At 45.9% G+C, this 17,987-nt stretch overlaps 1 protein-coding gene across 1 annotated transcript in view; it reads left to right on the forward strand.

Annotated features, from left to right (window-relative positions):
* The window catches only part of TADA1 (transcriptional adaptor 1), a 21,799-nt gene extending 5,029 nt beyond the window's left edge, over positions 1–16,770 (forward strand). The window contains exons 2-8 of the mRNA XM_056845682.1: positions 4,505–4,596; positions 5,366–5,431; positions 9,622–9,719; positions 11,533–11,742; positions 13,669–13,820; positions 14,914–15,076; positions 16,486–16,770. Of these exons, the coding sequence (XP_056701660.1) occupies positions 4,505–4,596; positions 5,366–5,431; positions 9,622–9,719; positions 11,533–11,742; positions 13,669–13,820; positions 14,914–15,076; positions 16,486–16,638 (934 nt within the window). The 3' untranslated portion in view covers positions 16,639–16,770. The remainder of the gene's footprint in view (positions 1–4,504; positions 4,597–5,365; positions 5,432–9,621; positions 9,720–11,532; positions 11,743–13,668; positions 13,821–14,913; positions 15,077–16,485) is intronic.
* Positions 16,771–17,987: the final 1,217 nt, after the last annotated feature.

Genomic DNA, 17,987 nt, shown 5'->3' on the forward strand with positions numbered 1-17,987 from the left:
CCAGCCACCCAGCGTAGTGGCAGTGGGGCGCAGAGCCGGGCAGCCCCGGGAGCCGGCTCGGGTGCTGCCAGCCAGCTGGGGGGGGGTGGGAGGCCCCTCCCACCTCCCCAGCTGGCTGGCGCCGTTCAAGCCGGCTCCCGGGGCTGCCCGACTCCGCGCCCCACTGCCGCTGCGCTGGGCGGCTGGGAGGTGCCTCCCACCCCCCAGCTGGCTGGCAGCAGCCGAGCCGGCTCCCGGGGCTGCCCTGCTTGGTGCCCCGCTGCCGCTGCACTGGGCGGCTTGGAGCTGGCTGGCGGCATTCAAGCCGGTTCCCTGGGCGTCCCGGCTCCGTGCCCCTCTACCGCTGCGCTGGGGGGCTGGGAGGGGCCTCCCACCCACCCCCAGCTGGCTGGCGGCATTCCAGCCGGCCCCGGTCCCTGCTCGGCGCCCCGCTACCGCTGCGCTGGGGGGCTGGGAGGGGCCTCCCACCCCCCCAGCTGGCTGGCGGCATCCCAGCCGGCCCGGCGACCCGGCTCGGCACCCCGCTACCGCTGCATTCGCTCCATAAGACGCACTGACATTTCCACTCACTTTTGAGGAGGAAAAAAGTGCGTCTTATGGAGCGAAAAATACGGTATATACACACACACACACATATGCATGCATACACATGGACACAGGTATAGAGTTGTGTGTGTGTATATATGTGTGTGTATATATGTATATGTATGCATATACACAGACCTGGATGGCCCAGGCTAGCCTGATCTTGTCAGATCTCAGAAGCTAAGCAGGGTCAGCCATGGTTAGTATTTGGATGGGCGACCTCCAAGGAGAGCCAGTGTGGTGCATTTAGGGTTGCCAACTGCCAGGTAGCGGTAGGTAAATAAAGGTTAGCCTGCTATACAGTTAGTTAGCAAATACAAAAGAGCAGAAAAACAAGCATTCAATAAATGCAAAGTATGTCTTTGTTCAATTTAGGCATATAGTTAACATACAATTATATAATCATTGTCTGTGCAATATTATGCATGATAAATCAGGTAGTAGCAAGAGATCTCCCGCTAATACAACTGATCTTCAGCCGATAGAGATCAGATCACCTGGAGAAAAATGGCCGCCTTGGCAATTGGACTCTATGGCATTGAAGTCCCTCCCCAAACCCCGCCCTCCTCAGGCTCCGCCCCCAAAATCTCCCCCGGTGGCGAAGAGGAACCTGGCAACCCTAAGTGCATCGGTTAAGAGTGGTGGACTCTTAATCTGGAGAACCGGGTTCGATTCCCCACTCCTCCACATGAGGCCCGCTGGGTGACCTTGGGCCAGTCACAGTTCTCTCAGCCCACACGGAGGCAGGCAATGGCAAACCACCTCTGAACCTTTTCTTGAAAATCCTATAGGGTCACTGTAAGTCAGCTGTCACTTGATGGCACACAAAAAATAATACTTGAGGGAAAATGTAAATGAACTATTGTGAATTCTCCAGAATTACTTCAGTGATACAATATTTTATTTATACTACAATTAGAGTTTCCACTGCCCTCTTTTCTCTCGAATTGCATGGCTATTCTGGCTTTCTCTGCCAGCTTTAAAGGACTAGGGTGGACATTCAGAGGAAGGATTGCAATGATGATAGCAAAGTGTGTGTTGTAGAGAGAGCATGGAAAAGGGAGTGAGAATAAGCAGACACAGGTGAGTAGATGGTGTGAAGGAGGGAAAATAATGGTGGAGCAGGTAAGAGGGCTGGTCTGCATTACAAGGTTTAACTAGCTTAAGAGGTGTGACCTTGTGTCTTCCACCCTGGGGACGATGACTTTATCTCACAACATATTTTGTAGTATCGCAGCCAGTCCTTGAGGTCAATCAGCATCTTGTCAGTGGTTGGTACTTTTTGAATTGTCTGACTGCAAAGTGTTAATTCAGTATATTGTTACTTATTTATTTAATTTATATCCTGCCTTTTACCTCAGTGGGGACCCAAGGTGGCATACATCGGTGTACTCCATTTCATCCTCACCAGAACTCACCAGAACTGGTGAGGGAAGTTAGGCTCAGAGTGCATGACTGGCCCAAAGTCACCCAACAAATTTCCAAGCCAGAGTAGGGATTTGTACATGGGTCTTCTGAGCCCTGTGGCGCAGAGTGGTAAGCTGCAGTACTGCAGTCAAAGCTCTGCTCAAGACCTGAGTTCAGTCCCAACGGAAGTCGGTTTCAGGTAGCCGGCTCAAGGTTGACTCACTTTCCATCCTTCCAAGGTCGGTAAAATGAGTACTCAGCTTGCTGGGGGTAAAGTGTAGATGACTGGGAAGGCAATGGCAAGCCACAGTCTGCCTAGTAAATGTCGTGTTGTGATGACACCCCATGGGTCAGTAATGCCCCGGTGCTTGCACAGGGGTCTACCTTTACCTTCCAGATCCTAGTCTGACACTTTACCCACTGCGCCACATGGGCTATGTTCAGTCATCTCATAAACATGAGGATTTCTAAATACTACGGAAACTTTCCAATTAACAAAACAAAAATTCAAGCAGTTCTGTTGATGGCCCAAGTTTCATAGAGTTTGAAAGCAGTGCCAGTGTGAGTTACTTTGCCTATTTTGAACCTTTTCTCTGGGATCAGGGTAGAAACAATGATGTTCTAAGGAGGTAGACCCTCTTTGTTTAAAGGCCAGATTCCTTGTTCTCATCATAGATGTAACATCCACAAATCACAGATAGGATATACAAAGAACATGAGTTCCCCCTGCTGGCATTTCAGCCATTTCAACTGTGAAATTGCTACTGCTATGACCCTAAGGTTTTCATTCAACACTTAAGATTCTAAATTTCATAATGACACAGTAGTGAAGTATCCGCTGCCCCTGTCAGATTTATAATTCATCCTGAAATAGCCAATGAAAGAGTAACACATTACTGCAAGCTGGATAGCTCAAGTTTAGAATCATTGGGTTGGGTCTTGCACGCTGTGAGTGTAATAACGTTTGTGAATGGAACTTTCCTGCTTGTACTACATGAAATCCTGCTCTTCAGGGTCAGAGCCCCTTGGAAATGGTAAGGAGGGTAATGCAGCAGGAGGAGGGATAGGCGGAAATCTCTGGCAAGCAGAGGTGCCATTTGTACAAGCAGAACAACACGTGAAGTCCAACAAGTTATTTGTAAAACCTCTTGCAAGATTAAAATGAAGGTGATGATTTGAAAAGGAAGACAGGGTTCCCATGTGATTTAATAGTTAAGAGGGATTTTTGCAACTGCTTTCCCCCCATACTTTTGCTTGAGCAGCTGTGCTTAAGTCCCCTTTTTTACAGCAGTACTGGTAAACCATCTCCTTTGCACCTGAGTATCCACATTTAAATTATATGAAGTTAAATGAGTCAGGAGATCTATATTCTAGTGGTATCAGATGGAAAATGGAATAAGTTAATGATGGAAGCCATAGGATCTCTTTCTCTGAAAGTATTTGTGGAGACTGAAAGATGGTTTCTCAGCGATGGAGCAAAAATGTATGGGAATAGAAAGGGACGGACAGACTTCAGGCTTGCAGGATTTTTTTCTTTTTAAACCACAGCATGGAGTTTGCCAATCTCAAAATGGTGACTCTTAGAACTGGTTGCAGCTAAATATACTTTTTGAGCCATAAACTAGGGTCACTTGCCTGTACCACATGTCTGAGTTACTGCCTGTGTGTTAAGTGCCGGCAAGTTGCTTCCAACTAATGGCAACCCTATGAATCAATGCCCTCAAAATGTCGTATTATTAACAGCCTTGATCAGGTCTTGCAAACTGACGACTGTGGCTTTATAGTCAATCCATCTTATATTGGATTTTCCTCTTTTCCTGCTGCCTTCAACTTTTCCTAGCATTATTGTCTTTTCCAGTGAGTCTTGCCTTCTCATAATGTGACCAAAGTATAATAGCAGTTTGGTCATTTTAGCTTCTAGGGTTAGTTCAGGCTTGATTTGATCTAGATCCCACTTATTTGTCTTTTTGACGGTCAATGGCAGTCTACAGTTTCCTTAAAACAGAACAGCAATCTAACATCAAATTCTAAAAGTTGCACTATGACTAGGAGAGCTACAGAAACCATCTGCCCATTAAAAGACTGGACTATGGCATACTTCTCTTACCTTGCCCCACAATGGTGGATCACGGGCAGGCAGGTCGTGATGATGGACAGGCTACACTGCTCCTACCTCAATTTTTGGGATTTCTAGGAGCATGCACTTGCAAACTTTGGTTATACCATGTCATGTCCCCTGCTGTGTAGTGCCAGGCTGTGTTCTCAGTCCACACAGAGTTTAAAATAGTGGTAAGAAAAGCTCTAAGTCGCAGGGGCGTTGGAATGGTTGTGATCAAGCTGAAATCAGCCCTCTCATTGAAGTCAGTATTCTGCCTGGTCCTGGACTAGACTATCCTTGCAGTTCCTCTCATTAGATTCTAGGAAATGACCTGATAGGCCCTTTAAGAGAAAAAAGATAGATTTTGATAGGAAGAGCGTATCACTGATATTACACTGTTTGTACCTTGTATAGATACTGGGCTAATTTGAAGCTGTGGTTTAAGCAAAAGATCAGCAAAGAAGAGTTTGACCTGGAAGCTCGAAGGCTCCTCACACAAGACAATGGTACATCTCTGAGTTCTTTCTCCTATATTCTATATTCCCATCAATAAATGCATGTAAGTGAGATTGGGGATTGCTGTCCTGTCAGCCAAATATTTACAACTGCCCTCTCTAAAATTATTTGGCTGTGGTAGGTCATGGGAATGGGGAAAGTGAAATTGCACTATGACTAAGGGACCCTTCATTTAGCCCCCCCTGCGGGCTTCAGAGATTTCATTGGGCTTTGCTGATACGTTTCCGAGTGTGTTCTTGCAGCATCCTGAAGGGCTTTTTAGAAGGTGAAAGCTGAGATTTTCAGGATGCTGAAATATGTGTCTGGTATCTAATTAATCAGCCCTGACCTGGATGGCCCAGGCTAGCCTGATCTTGTCAGATCTCAGAAGCTAAGCAGGGTCCGTACTGGCTAGTACTTGGATGGGAGACCACCAAGGAATACCAGGGTTGCTATGCAGAGGAAGGCAATGATAAACCTCCTCTATTAGTCTCTTGGATTGAAAACCCTATGGAGTCACCATAAGTCGGCTACGACTTGATGGCACTTTACACACACATCCAATTCATTGCCTTTGCATAGAATTAAAAATAAGTTTATTGTATACAGCTGTATTGTTTTTACAATATTCTTACATGATTAAGTACTATGCTACATACTTACATATACAGCTCATGCTATTTTGTGGTGCTGATACAAACGCTTACATGATTGTAGGGCTACTTGCTATCATCAGTATGAATTACCTCTGTTTTATTTTCCCCTTCTTCCTTCTGGCAGTCCATTCGCACAATGATTTCCTTTTGGCTATACTCACACGATGCCAGATCTTGGTTTCCGCACCTGGTAAGTCAACTATAAAAATTCTCATGCATCTGGACTCAAAGAGATAGCTGCGGTAAGCTTATGTTAGGCATGGTTCTACTGGTAGTGTTATACTTTATGAGCATTTATTTAAGTATTTATATCCTGCTCCTCCCCCCCAAGAGGACCCAAGGTGGCTTATGTTAGGCATAGTTCTACTGGTAGTTATACTTTATGATAATTTGTTTAGGTATTTATATCCTGCTTTCCCCCCTTCCCAAGGGGTCCCAAAGTGTCTTACAACAACAACAAACACAATATAGATAAACCAAAACAAAAAACCCAACCCCAACAATATGGCATGAGTGGGTCAGGAATTAGTTGCTGGTTCATCCAAAGGTACTGGATGGCTAAGAGCCTGTTGAAGGGCTCATGCCCCTGGCCATGTTTGAGCTTGTTGCTTCAGAGACTAGGACACAGAGTATTGGATTTAAACTAAGAGAAAAACGATTCCACCTAAACATTAGGAAGAACTTTCTGATGGTGAGGACGGTTCGACAGTGGAATGCGCTGCCTCGGGGGGGGGGGTGTCCCCGTCTTTCGAGGTCTTGAAGCAGAGGTTGGATGGCCATCTGTCGGGAGCACTTTGATTGTGGGATCCTGCATGGCAGGGGGTTGGACTGGATGGCCCTTGTGGTCTCTTCCAACCTTGTGTGACTGTGATTTTGTGATTTTATAAGAACCTGGGTATTTTGCTGTGAGTTCCTGAATATTAGCCTATGCTATGCTGTCTTTATCAGTGTCACTTTTGTATGGTTAGGCGCATGTTGTTTTGCCCCCAGAAACAAGGGTTCTCAGTATGTCCTGAATGGACTGGATGCCAAGGTAGCTCAAGTCTTCTGCAGTGGAGGGGCGGGCTAATCCTATAGAACAGCTATGCTAGTATTTTGTGATTGCAGCAAAGTCAGAAACACATTACTAGCAGAAAAAAACAAAAGGCAACGTAACAGCAGGCACTAGGCACTCCCACAGAGTTCCTTGAAATTAATTTGTCACCTACTAACCATGATGTAGCTGACTAACACACTTCTCCACATTTAGCAGTGGAGGTGCCGATCAATAGTTACTGTACGTCATCCAACCAAATCCACACACATTCCTTCAAGACAATGTACCAGCAGGTTACTAGGAATAGCCCACCATGTCTCCTTCATCGCAGGTGTACGTATCCCTGTGGTTAGAAGGCTTGTATGCAGAACCCCATGTACAGTAGGATTCCCAGGAGGGAAGGGTTCGTGTCTCACTGTGGTACAGTGCAGACAATATCTATACACAACAATATGTTTGTGTTCCTCAAGCATTTTAAAGAGAGGCACAGGGAAGGGAAGATGGAGACCAGCTCGGTTGATTCAGATTTAACAGTGCTGTTTCCTGTACAATCACAAAGGTGAAAATTTTATTTATTACTGACTTACTTCATTTGTAGTCTGCCTTTTTCACTGAGGTGGATTACACAGTTTAAAACAGCTCAATCAGAGCTAGGGTAGTGTACTAAACAGTATACTATGCACGGGGAAACAGTATAATACATACAACAATGAAACAAAACTGGATTAGAAAACCAGAGAAACAATTCAATAGTATGGTGCATGCAGCAAACAGAGCGATACTGATTACCTGAAACTTCACAGAAGTCAACAATGACCCGAATCCCTTGATAAAAGAGCCCTTTAGAACAGTCGGAGAAACAGTGTGATGGTACAGTGTATAAAATGAACAGAGTAGTGACAACTATGAACAGTTTGTCTGTGGCCCTGTTCCCTTTATAAAAAGCCCTCCTGCATAATTCTGTGTAAAATGGCATGTTTAAATACTATATATGTGGTAATGACAGCAAGCCGCCATGGTGTGAAGACAAAAATACATGCGTGTCTCTTGCCCTTCATGTGACTCTGCTGACTTTATGTTCATGTTTTCAAGTTTATCTCTGCCGCCATGGAAGCAAGGAATCTATTTAAGGAAGCAAGACACCCCAGAGCCTGCAAAGCTCCCTGATATCCCTTGACAACTTCTTTTTGTCATCTCTGATGTTGTGCCCATTGTATCTGCCAAGTCCCGTATGATAAACGAACTTTGTTTGGGGCTGTTTAGTTCTGGCAGTCTTGCAGTCGCTAAGCGAAATGTAGATAACTCTGCCAGAGAGGAGGATTTCGCTCTGCAGCAGCTGGGACAGTGTTGGGTAGCTGAAATCTCTTTCTGAGGTGCAGCTTCCCTGCTTGCTCAATCCTGCCAAGATAGGTGTGTGGCCTTTTTTTCATAGCCACCCCTCCCCCCGTTCTTTTTCTCCTTGGTCCAGATTCTACTTGTTTTAACAAATGTAGTTTGGCAGGGCTGTGTAAGTGGTGTGTAAAAAGGTTAATAACTGAGGAAATGGGGGAGGAAAAAATTAAAATCCAAGAAACATCTTGAAGTACTCCATTGGCCCCGTTTAACTTAACAAGGAGTGACTGAACAGCAAAAAGCCGGGTGGACAAAGTTCAGATACGAAGCTAAGAAAGGATAGCTGGAAGCAGGCTGTACATTGCGGCCCAGCACAAGCGCAGAATAAAAACAAATAGTAAATTATAGTTCACTGACTTCGGGTTTTGTTTTAAGTAACTAAGGGCTGCTCTAATTACAGCTCTAATTCTGAAAAATCCTGTGTCAAAAGAACATAAGAAGAGCCATGCTGGATCAGACCAAAAGGCCCATCTAGTCCAGCATTCTGTTCACACGGTGACCAACCAGCTACCTCTAGGAAGCCCACAGACAGGAAGACTGCAGCAGCCTCATCCTGTCTGTGCTGTGTCAAAAGTACAGCAGCCACAATTCCGGGTCCCTTACTCTTTCAGAATTGGACTTGATTTTGATCCCACCAAGTAGGTCCTTCTATTGGCACGTGTGAAGAACCCTCCAGAGAGCAGCATAGGATTGGAGTAACACAAGCAGGAGCGAAGGAAAATCCCTGTTGGAGCTTTCATGAGGAAATGCTGGCTTCTTTTTGCCTTTTTGACCTGAATGCAAGAGTACTGAAGTGAAGTGTCTTGTTCTTTCCTTCTCCTTTACTAACAGGAAATATAGAAATTATTGATACGAATTGAGTGGTTCCCAAGCGTGTGTGTTGGTGCTGAGAGAACGGTGACTAGCCCAAGGTCACCTAGTGGTGGGGAAACCAACCCGGTTCACCAGATTAGAGTCCACCGTTCATGTAGAGGAGTGGGGAATCAAACCCAGTTCTTCAGATCAGAGTCCACTGCTCTTATTCGCTACACCACGCTGACACCTCAGTCTACCATGTTGCGGGCCTGATCACAATCAGTTCCTTACTGCATTTTACAGTGACTTTAAAATGGTCGCAGCATTTTTGTGGTAATAACAAAAAATCACTTATGCTGTATATAATAAATCTGATATACAAATAACAGCACATGGGCCAGTGATCAAACAGTGTCTAAAAGTCACTATATTTTACCTCATATGTTTATTATATCATATATACAAAATATCTCTTAATCCTGAAGCTCCATTAAGACTAAATCATTAGAATGTGCTTCTTTATCACAAAAACAATTTGAACATCAGGCAAGTCAGGAAGGCCCCCCCCCCCCCGGCTTCTGGGCAGCTAACGCTGGGGTTGGTGGCCCGGACGCTGGCAGGAAGGCCTGGATGCCAGTTGCAGGGTGCAGCACTGGCCCAGGATACTGTCTTTTTTAAAAACAATGAAATATCTGAGATTTTACCCATGAATCTAGTAGCTATCCATGTGCAGTTTTAAAGTGCACCTTTTTCAGCGTCTTACAATCTTTTCAGGGCCCTGCTGAGGTATGTAATATAAAACACATAGTAAAAAGAGAGTCTTTTCTCCAGGAAGCACACTCTAAAGAAGTTTGCATTTCAGAGATCTGCAAGTAGCGCTTACAATTTTGCTTGATCAGCTCTCCTACCAAAAATCAAAATGTGTGGGGAAGTCTTAAAATGTGATTTGTCAGACTGCCAGGAGGCTGATGGCATGAAATAAAAACACCTGGCTTTGCATAAGGAATCTCCGGCTTCGAAATTGGCCTTAAATTGAACAGGGCATGCCGGGTCTTTAAGAGCTCTGGTGTAAGTATTATTAAAATGTTTATTTTATGAATGCAGTCATATCCTTGCTAAGTCTGAGTCTTAACTGTTTTCTCCTCTGCTGTTTCCAGAGGGTGCTGGCTCTCTGCCATGGACAGGAGGTTCTGCAACAAAACCTGGCAAGCCCAAAGGGAAGAAAAAATTTTCTTCCGCTCGACAGAAGTTTGATGTAAGTCTGTGTATTAAAAGAGACCAGGTCCTTTCTCATGCGCGTTGGAAACAGGAAATTGGTAAACTGAGCCCAGGAAGTGGAACATTTACATTTGGGGCTGGATCCAGCCAGCGTTTACACTGGTGAAAAGAAGGAGCAATGCTCCCTTTGACCACCAAAAAGCTTCTGCTGGAGATCATGGGACTTTACATGGACCAAAGGCATGTGAGGTAGGGGCTGGAGAAAGGAGGGAAATTGGGTGAGATTGAGTGAAAAAGCTGGCTAGATCGGGGCGTTAAACATACAGCCCACGGGCCGGATGCGGCCCCTTGAGAGCTCTTATCCGGCCCGCAGGCTAGTTGAGGCAGCCACTTCTTCTGTGGAAGCAGGGGAGGGAGGGAACTACAGGAAGGCTGGGGTGGGGGAAAGAAACACAAGAACACTCTAGGGCAGGGGTGTCAAACAGAAGGCCTGCGGGCTGGATCCGGCCCGCGGGCCAGCCGAGGCAGCCACCCCTTCCAGTCTCAACCTCGGCTGGCGAGGCGTGGCCCGTCCCGACCAAGTGACATTTATATCGTATCTGGCCCTCGTGACTAATGAGTTTGACACCCCTGGGCTAGATCTTACCCACCGAGTGTCATGCTCCTCCGGACTATTGCATAGCTTACTTTCTGGTCTGACGCCACCACAGTGTGCATCTCAAATCCATGGATGAGCAGGAAGGCAAAAAATGACATCTTAGGAGATGAGCTAAATTGCGGCGAATGTTACAGAACGTTACAAGGGGGAAATGTGACACCAGGCTGCCGTTTTTACAGCAGCCCTGCGTTTCCTATAACATGACATCCCACCTAAGGTGATGTACCACAACGTTCGTCAACTCTGTCGTGTCATACAACAAACAATTTGCAAACATTTATCTCTTATACAACATCCTTTGCTTTTTCTGTACTTCTGTGGAGAAACAGCCCTGAATGATGTGACCTACATCACTAGGGGTTGCGCTGTTAAATGAAATAAAGGTGTGTTTTTTTCCTTTTTATTTTTGAATTTGAAATTGTAATCCATTGACAACAGAGGGTCCTGAAAAAAGGAAAAATACCTTCTTTACAAAGACATTGCTTGTTACTTTATTGTAAAGATGGAACATGAGATCTTGCAATTATGTTCTAGTGAACAGTATGTTGTATTGTCATACGTTATGGTATTTTCGATACACATACAATAAAACTGTACGTGTGTTGCTTTAAATTTTGATGTCCTTACAGGTTGAGTATCCCTTATCCAGAATGCTTGGGACCAGAAGTGTTCCATATTTTGGATCATTCCATATTTTGGAATATTTGCATATACATAAAGAGATTTCGTGAAGATGGGACCCAAGTCTAAACACAAAATTCATTTATGTTTATATACACTTTATACACATAGCCTGAATGTAATTTTAAACAATATTTTAAATAATTTTGTGTACATTGAACCAATGGCACTACTGAGAGCCTGTGAGTAATGCCTGCATGTCGGCTCAAAATGTCCGTATTTCGGATCTTTCCATATTTTGGATGTCCAGATAAGAGATACTCAACCGTACTATATCCCCCCACTAATACTATATATTAAATAGAGGGAAGCCATTTTTCTAAGAAATTAGTGGTATATCCCCATCCTTTCCAACTATTCGCCACTAGAAGTTTGGCTGTAAAGGTTTTTTTTTTTTTAATCTACCTGAAGCCTTGGGGATGTGGCAGGTGATATTCTCCATACAATATACTAACATATCATAGCATTACAGCTGGCTAGCTAACCGAAATCCATCGCTTACGTTTTACAGCACCGGTTCCAGCCACAGAATCCATTATCAGGAGCCCCACAGTTTATGGCCAAGGACCCCCAAGAAGACGATGACTTGAAGCTGTGTTCACATACCATGATGCTTCCCACTTGGGGCCAGCTGGAGGGAAGGATGATCGTCACTGCTTTTGAGCATGGCCTGGATAATGTCACCGAAGAGGCCGTGACGGTCATTGTCTATGCCGTGGAGGTGAGAACACCAGCATGGGGCAATTGTCTGTGTGGCTCAGACAGTACTGCAGGCAACCTCTGGGCTGGCAGTCTTTTTTTTTAATTTTTTTAAAAATTTTTAACACTACACATAACAAAATACACAACACACATACTTGAACACATGAAGCTGCCTTATACTGAATTAGACCCTTGGTCCGTCAAAGTCAGTATTATATTGTCGAAGGCTTTCACGGTCAGAGTTCATTGGTTCTTGTAGGTTATCCGGGCTGTGTGACCGTGGTCTTGGTATTTTCTTTCCTGACGTTTTGCCAGCAGCTGTGGCAGGCATCTTCAGAGGAGTAACACTGAAGGACAGTGTCTCTTCAGTGTTAACTCCTCTGAAGATGCCTGCCACAGCTGCTGGCAAAATGTCAGGAAAGAAAATACCAAGACCACGGTCACACAGCCCGGATAACCTACAAGAACCAAAGTCAGTATTGTCTACTCAGTTCGGCAGCTGCTCTCCAGGATGTCAGTCGGGTCTTTCACATCACCTACTTGCCTAGTCCCTTTAACTGCGATGCCGGGGATTGAACCTGGGACCTTCTGCATGCCAAGCAGATGCTCTACCACTGAGCCACAGTCTCTTCCCACAGCCTCTCACAACACTAATACAATACTAAGACAAGACCATATTCTACCCATATTCGGGGCAAGTCTACAATCTACAGTTATCCAAGCTTCTATTATTCTTAGAGCTTATTACACATAACAAGTGTGTGTAATAAGTGTGTGGCAGTCTCTTTACAGAAAGGTGCAAAACAGACATCCATGTCCCAGAGCACACCCTCTGGGTGTGCATTATCTTAACTTATTCTCCCAGCGTATGGTCAAAACAGGCTGTGTGTGTGTGTGTGTGTGTGTGTGTGTGTGTGTGTAAATCTTCTCACAAAGAATGGGTTTTTCTTGTTGTTCATAAAGCACCTAATACGGTGCTTTGCAAAGTAAAACTCAAGTCTGATGCAAAGGCTTGAATTCCTGAAAATCTGAATTGGCAGGTGGGGCTAGTGGGTGTGTGTGTTCATTTTTAAAGAATGGTAGTTTCTAGATTGGATAGCAATCAGTGCTTGCATGGTTTGCAAATAGAAAAGTCTACAGGGCTTCCCTGCATGCCCAGACTCCCCAGGGATTGCCTTGGTCCTTTCTGTTTTGCTTCCCCAGGATACTCTGCACGTGGAGCTTTGCTCAGTCACCAGAGAAAGACCAAGGGATGGGTGTGTACCTTGGTGTGGCTGTCGAGGGCCCTGGTTTGCATCAAGTAACTGCAAAGCTCAGGACTGACAATCTCTAGTATCAGAGGAGCATGTGGAACACAGGCAGGATAATGCTGCTGCAGTCGTCTTGCTTATGGGCTTCCTAGAGGCAGCTGGTTGGCCACTGTATGAACAGACTGCTGGACTTGTTGGACCTTGGTCTGATCCAGCAGGGCTTTTCTTATCTTCTTATGACCAGCCTATATGTGAAAGAAGCAACCATGTTTGCTGTTCAAATATCTGCCACATTCACATCAGATGTGGAGGATGAAGGGCCTAGTTTTTGCACCAACAGGAGATCTGAACTCACCTCTGCCTTTTTTTTCTCTTCTCTGTCCATTGCTTTAGGGACTTTTTTTCTTCCCTGGTCTTAAAGCAGGAATCAAGATGGGGGAAAGTACTAGGGGGTAACCTTACCCATAAGCCTCTTTGTTATCTTAGACTGTCCTCTCCTTTGTGCATGATTGGGGACAGACATGTGAATAACTAAATATGGCTGCCCCTGTTACATTTAGGTTGGCTCTTAGTGTCTGGGGTTTGTCATTTTGGTGCCCAGAGTGTCTGTTTTGACCCTGCCTGAGAGTTTCCCCCGATACGCTCCCTCTGCTCATTTTTTCCTCATGCTGCGGTGTTTGGGTTTGTCTCTGCAGAAGCATCTCAAGGATATCCTTGCGTCAGTAATATCCAGGAGGAAGGCCTACCGCCTGAAGGATGGTCACTTCAGATACGCCTTTGGAAGCAACGTCAATCCGCAGCCTTACCTGAAGAACAGTGTTGTCGCTTACAACAATTTAATGGAATGGTAAGGAAAACTGCCCCGTGGCTCAGAGTGGTGAGCTGCAGTACTGCAGTCCAAACTCTGCTCACAACCTGAGTTCAATCTCGATGGAAGTCGGTTTCAGGTAGCCGGCTCAAGGTTGACTCAGCCTTCCATCCTTCCGAGGTCGTTAAAATGAGTACCCATGGGTCGGGAATGACCCGGTGCTTGCACAGGGGACCTTTACCTTTACCTTTTTAAGGAAAACTGCAGTTTCGAAGTACTTGCAGTAACATTCAGGCACATAAAAAGTAGAGGCGGGTCACGTTTACTGGTCTGGTTTGCAACAACCTTGGCATGCCAGTCTGGTGCTGCTGAGGTATACAGTGAGCGGTTTAAGGGTTAGTCCTCCGACTGTTCTCCAGCAATCGAGGAAAGCTTGCAACACGGCTTGGTCTGATGTACTAACACTTTTCTCACCGCTAGTGGTGGCAGTGCCAGTCACAGCATTAGGTGAAATAACGGTTAGTATAATTTAATCTTCTCATTTAGCAGCTAATCATGTGATCGGTGACAGATAAAAAGCTGGTCTGTACTAACCCACCTCCTAAAGCCAAGGTTCCAAGCTATAAGTGCATTGTCCCACAGGAAATTAGGTTGTGTAAATGAACCCTGAATAATTGGTGATGGAAAGGGCTGTCAAGTCACAGCTGACTGATGGCGACCCTGTAGGGTTTTCAAGGCAAAAGATGTTGGGAGGTGGTTTGCCGTTGCCTGCCTCCGCCTGGGCTGATAGAGTTCAGAGAGAACAGTGACTGGCCCAAGGTCACCCAGCAGGCTTCATGAGTGGGGAATCGAACCTGGTTCTCCGGATAAGAGTCTGCCACTCTTAACCACTACACCATGCTGAATGATTTCAGGAGGCAAAATCGTCAGATGATGAATTTGTCATTCAACCGTTTGGAACTGGTTCAAACAAAATGCAGTTTTTATAAAGGCTTTGAATCATAAATTCATGCTTCTAGAATTTGGATAAAGCCCAAATCAGCCCTTGGGGGAAAGAACCAAACTTGGATGTCTGCTTTTCCAAAATGTAATGCTGGGTCATTTCCCCCCCTCTTCGTCTCTCTTTTTCTAGCCCGCCAACCTGCTTGGCACCCCCTCCTGGTCAGAACCTGGCTTCCCACCCTCCTCCTGACGATGCTGAGCAGCAGGCTGCCCTCCTGCTAGCCTGTTCTGGGGATACTGCGCCAGCATCTCTGCCGCCTGTGAATATGTATGACCTCTTTGAGGCATTGCAGGTAATTTTGCTGTCCCTCTGACTAGCTTCTCCTGGAGAAGGTATCTTCTAGCAAAGAACCCAGTCTGAGCAACAGCCCTGGAAAGTTCTCCTCTTCCTCCTCCTCCTCCTCCTCCTTCTTCCCACACATACTTCCCTCTTGTGTGTGACCTCCTTCTTCTTCTTCTTCTCACACATACTTCCCTCTCGTGTGCGCCCTTCTTCTTCATCCCACACATACTTCCCTCTTGCGTGCAGCCATTAACCAAGCTCCAGCTTTAGATCTGGTTTAATTCATTTCCTGCCACAGCTCCATAAATCCAGGAAAGCAGACCCTTCCTCCACTCCATTCAATCCAGATCTTATAGGTTTTCACAAATTAATCTGCCATTTTTCTGTGAATTCTGGGTGGGGATTGGAGATGTCTCATGGCTGGTGCAGTGATTGCAAAGCTGAATACCCTGCGAGGGGCTGAAGTCTGCCTTGAAAAATTACATCTCTGCAGTTGGACGCATCCAGTGCTGTGTGCGGTTCTGCATGGAGGAGTCTGGTGCGGCATTGATCCTCCCGCCCCTTCTTGTATAAGGATAAGGGAATGTGATACCCTGACTCAGCCTAGGCTACGGTTGACAGGTGTAGAGGGATGCCGAGAAGCATGATACGGTCCCTGAATCCTTACTGGGACTGGGCAGGGTGGGATCCTGGGAGACATTATCACCTGGGCAGTCCCACTGTTGCAAGGAGGATGCTGGCCCTATCCTGAATGCCTGCTGTAAAAGTACCTTTTTGAGAGTAAGAGCGAAGTTCGCCTCCAGTTTTAATCCAGAAAAAACGACAGAGATATTGAAAATATGGTAAAAACCATCCTGTTACACGCTGGACATGGCAAAAATAAAATAAGATTGCTGGTGGCTGATAAATTCTCTCACATGTAACCCCATCCCTAGCTAGCTGTTTACTCAGTCTTTCCCCGCACCATTCCTGAGGCAAGCTGTCTCTGTCACCAGTCTGTCTTAGGGCCTAGCCCCTTCTTTCCTGTCTCTATGCTGGGTGAGCTGTGACAAGACGCACATGCCCAGCTGGAAGGGAGCAGGGGAAAGCTCCTGACTGGGGGCTGTGTGGGTGAGCCGGGAGGCGTCTCCTCAGAGAAACAGTGGGCATCAGTTTGGGTTACTACAGTGACCAGGAGTTGGCTGACTAGGCCGGGGGCATCACCTTGGTTGCCTTGGCAGCCAGGATGGCTTCCTTTCACTTGCAGCCCCCCCTCAGTGCTGACGCTGCTTCTTGCAAAGCTTTATTGCCCGCTAGCACAATAGAAGCATAAGAAATAAAGAAGTTAGAGGGGAGATGTTGATTTAGGTTGGAGAATTGGGGTTTTAAGCCCCAAATTTGTCGCTGATCAGATTTCCTCCATGTGTGCACCACCTGTAGATCCACCGAGAAGTGATCCCTGCTCACACCATCTACTCTCTCAATATCGAAAGGATCATCTTGAAGCTGTGGCACCCGAACCACGAAGAGCTGCAGCAAGACAAAATCCACCGGCAGCGCTTGGCGGCAAAGGAAGGGCTCTTGATGTGCTGAGGTCCACAGCAGCGTTTCTTGGGCCTGCCTAGCCAGGTGTCTGGACTTTGCATAGTTGTGCCAGCTTTTCCCAGTGGAAATGTGGACGTCTTTCCTATGGAAATATGTCTTGAGATGCAGGAGGGTATTGTGCTTGCCGCCGGAAGGCCACGTGGCAAAAAAACCCCCAACAACAATGCTGTCCTGTCTTCCTTAAGGACCATGCTGTTTCGTCGGTGCATTAGCCTTTAACCAAAGTGAATGCAAATCATTCTGGAAAGGTTTGTGCCATGTTGGCAAAGGAAAAAAGTTGGGAAGTTTTAAGTCCTGTGTTGCTTTGTTTCTGTTGGACAGACGTGAAGGATTGTGACTAGCCAGTTCCTGCAGTCCAGGGTGCCTTGCCCAGTTGCCAGTTATTAGAGTTACTGTTTTTGAACCACGGCCCTGGGCTGCCTTGGCAGTAAACCTGCACTCGGCAAAGAGGTGTTTTAGTTTTCCTGTGTTGTGAATTTATGATAAATGGGCAAATTCCATGACAATAAACTCAGTTGCAAGGCAGTTTTCATAAAAAAAGAGTATTTGTCTTCTTCTTCTTCTTTTTTTTTGCTTTGTCATTAGATTTTTGGCATATTGAAACTTAGCCTGAAAAAACTGTATTGCACTTTGTGGCATCGTTCATATGCAACCATGCAGGATTGTACCACAGGGAAGCAGTTCCCACGTGAAGGATGTCTAAGGGACAAAGTGTATTTAAGATTGTAGCCACAGTTTATTTCTTGAGCCTTGCCCAGTTTATTTCTTGAGCCTTGCCCATCCCTAGGGTCAAACCACATGTTATGTCTTTCAAAGGGTTGCCACAGGGACTTGCAGCCATAGAAGAAGAAGTTTTTATATGTAGATAGATAGATAGATCTTATATGTTTTTATATGCCGACTTTCTCTACCACTTAGGAGCCCTGTGGCGCAGAGTGGTAAGTTGCAGTACTGCAGTCCAAGTTCTTCTCACGACCTGAGTTCGATCCCGATGGAAGTCGGTTTCAGGTACCAGGCTCAAGGTTGACTCAGCCTTCCATCCTTCAGAGGTCGGTAAAATGAGTACCCAGGTTGGCGGGGGTAAAGGGAAAGATGACTGGGGAAGTCACTGGCAAACCACCCCATAAACAAAGTCTGCCTAGTAAACGTTGGGATGTGACATCACCCCATGGGTCAGGAATGACCCAGTTCTTGCACAGAGGACCTTTACCTTTTTACCTTTTTTCTCTACCACTTAAGGAAGAATCAAACTGGCTTCCCTTCCCCTCCCCACAACAGACACCCTGTGAATTAGGTGGGGCTGAGGGAGTTCTAAGAGAGCTGTGACTACCCCAAGG

The sequence above is a fragment of the Euleptes europaea genome, chromosome 2 (genome assembly GCF_029931775.1).
Source record: "Euleptes europaea isolate rEulEur1 chromosome 2, rEulEur1.hap1, whole genome shotgun sequence".
NCBI classification, from domain to species: domain Eukaryota; kingdom Metazoa; phylum Chordata; class Lepidosauria; order Squamata; family Sphaerodactylidae; genus Euleptes; species Euleptes europaea.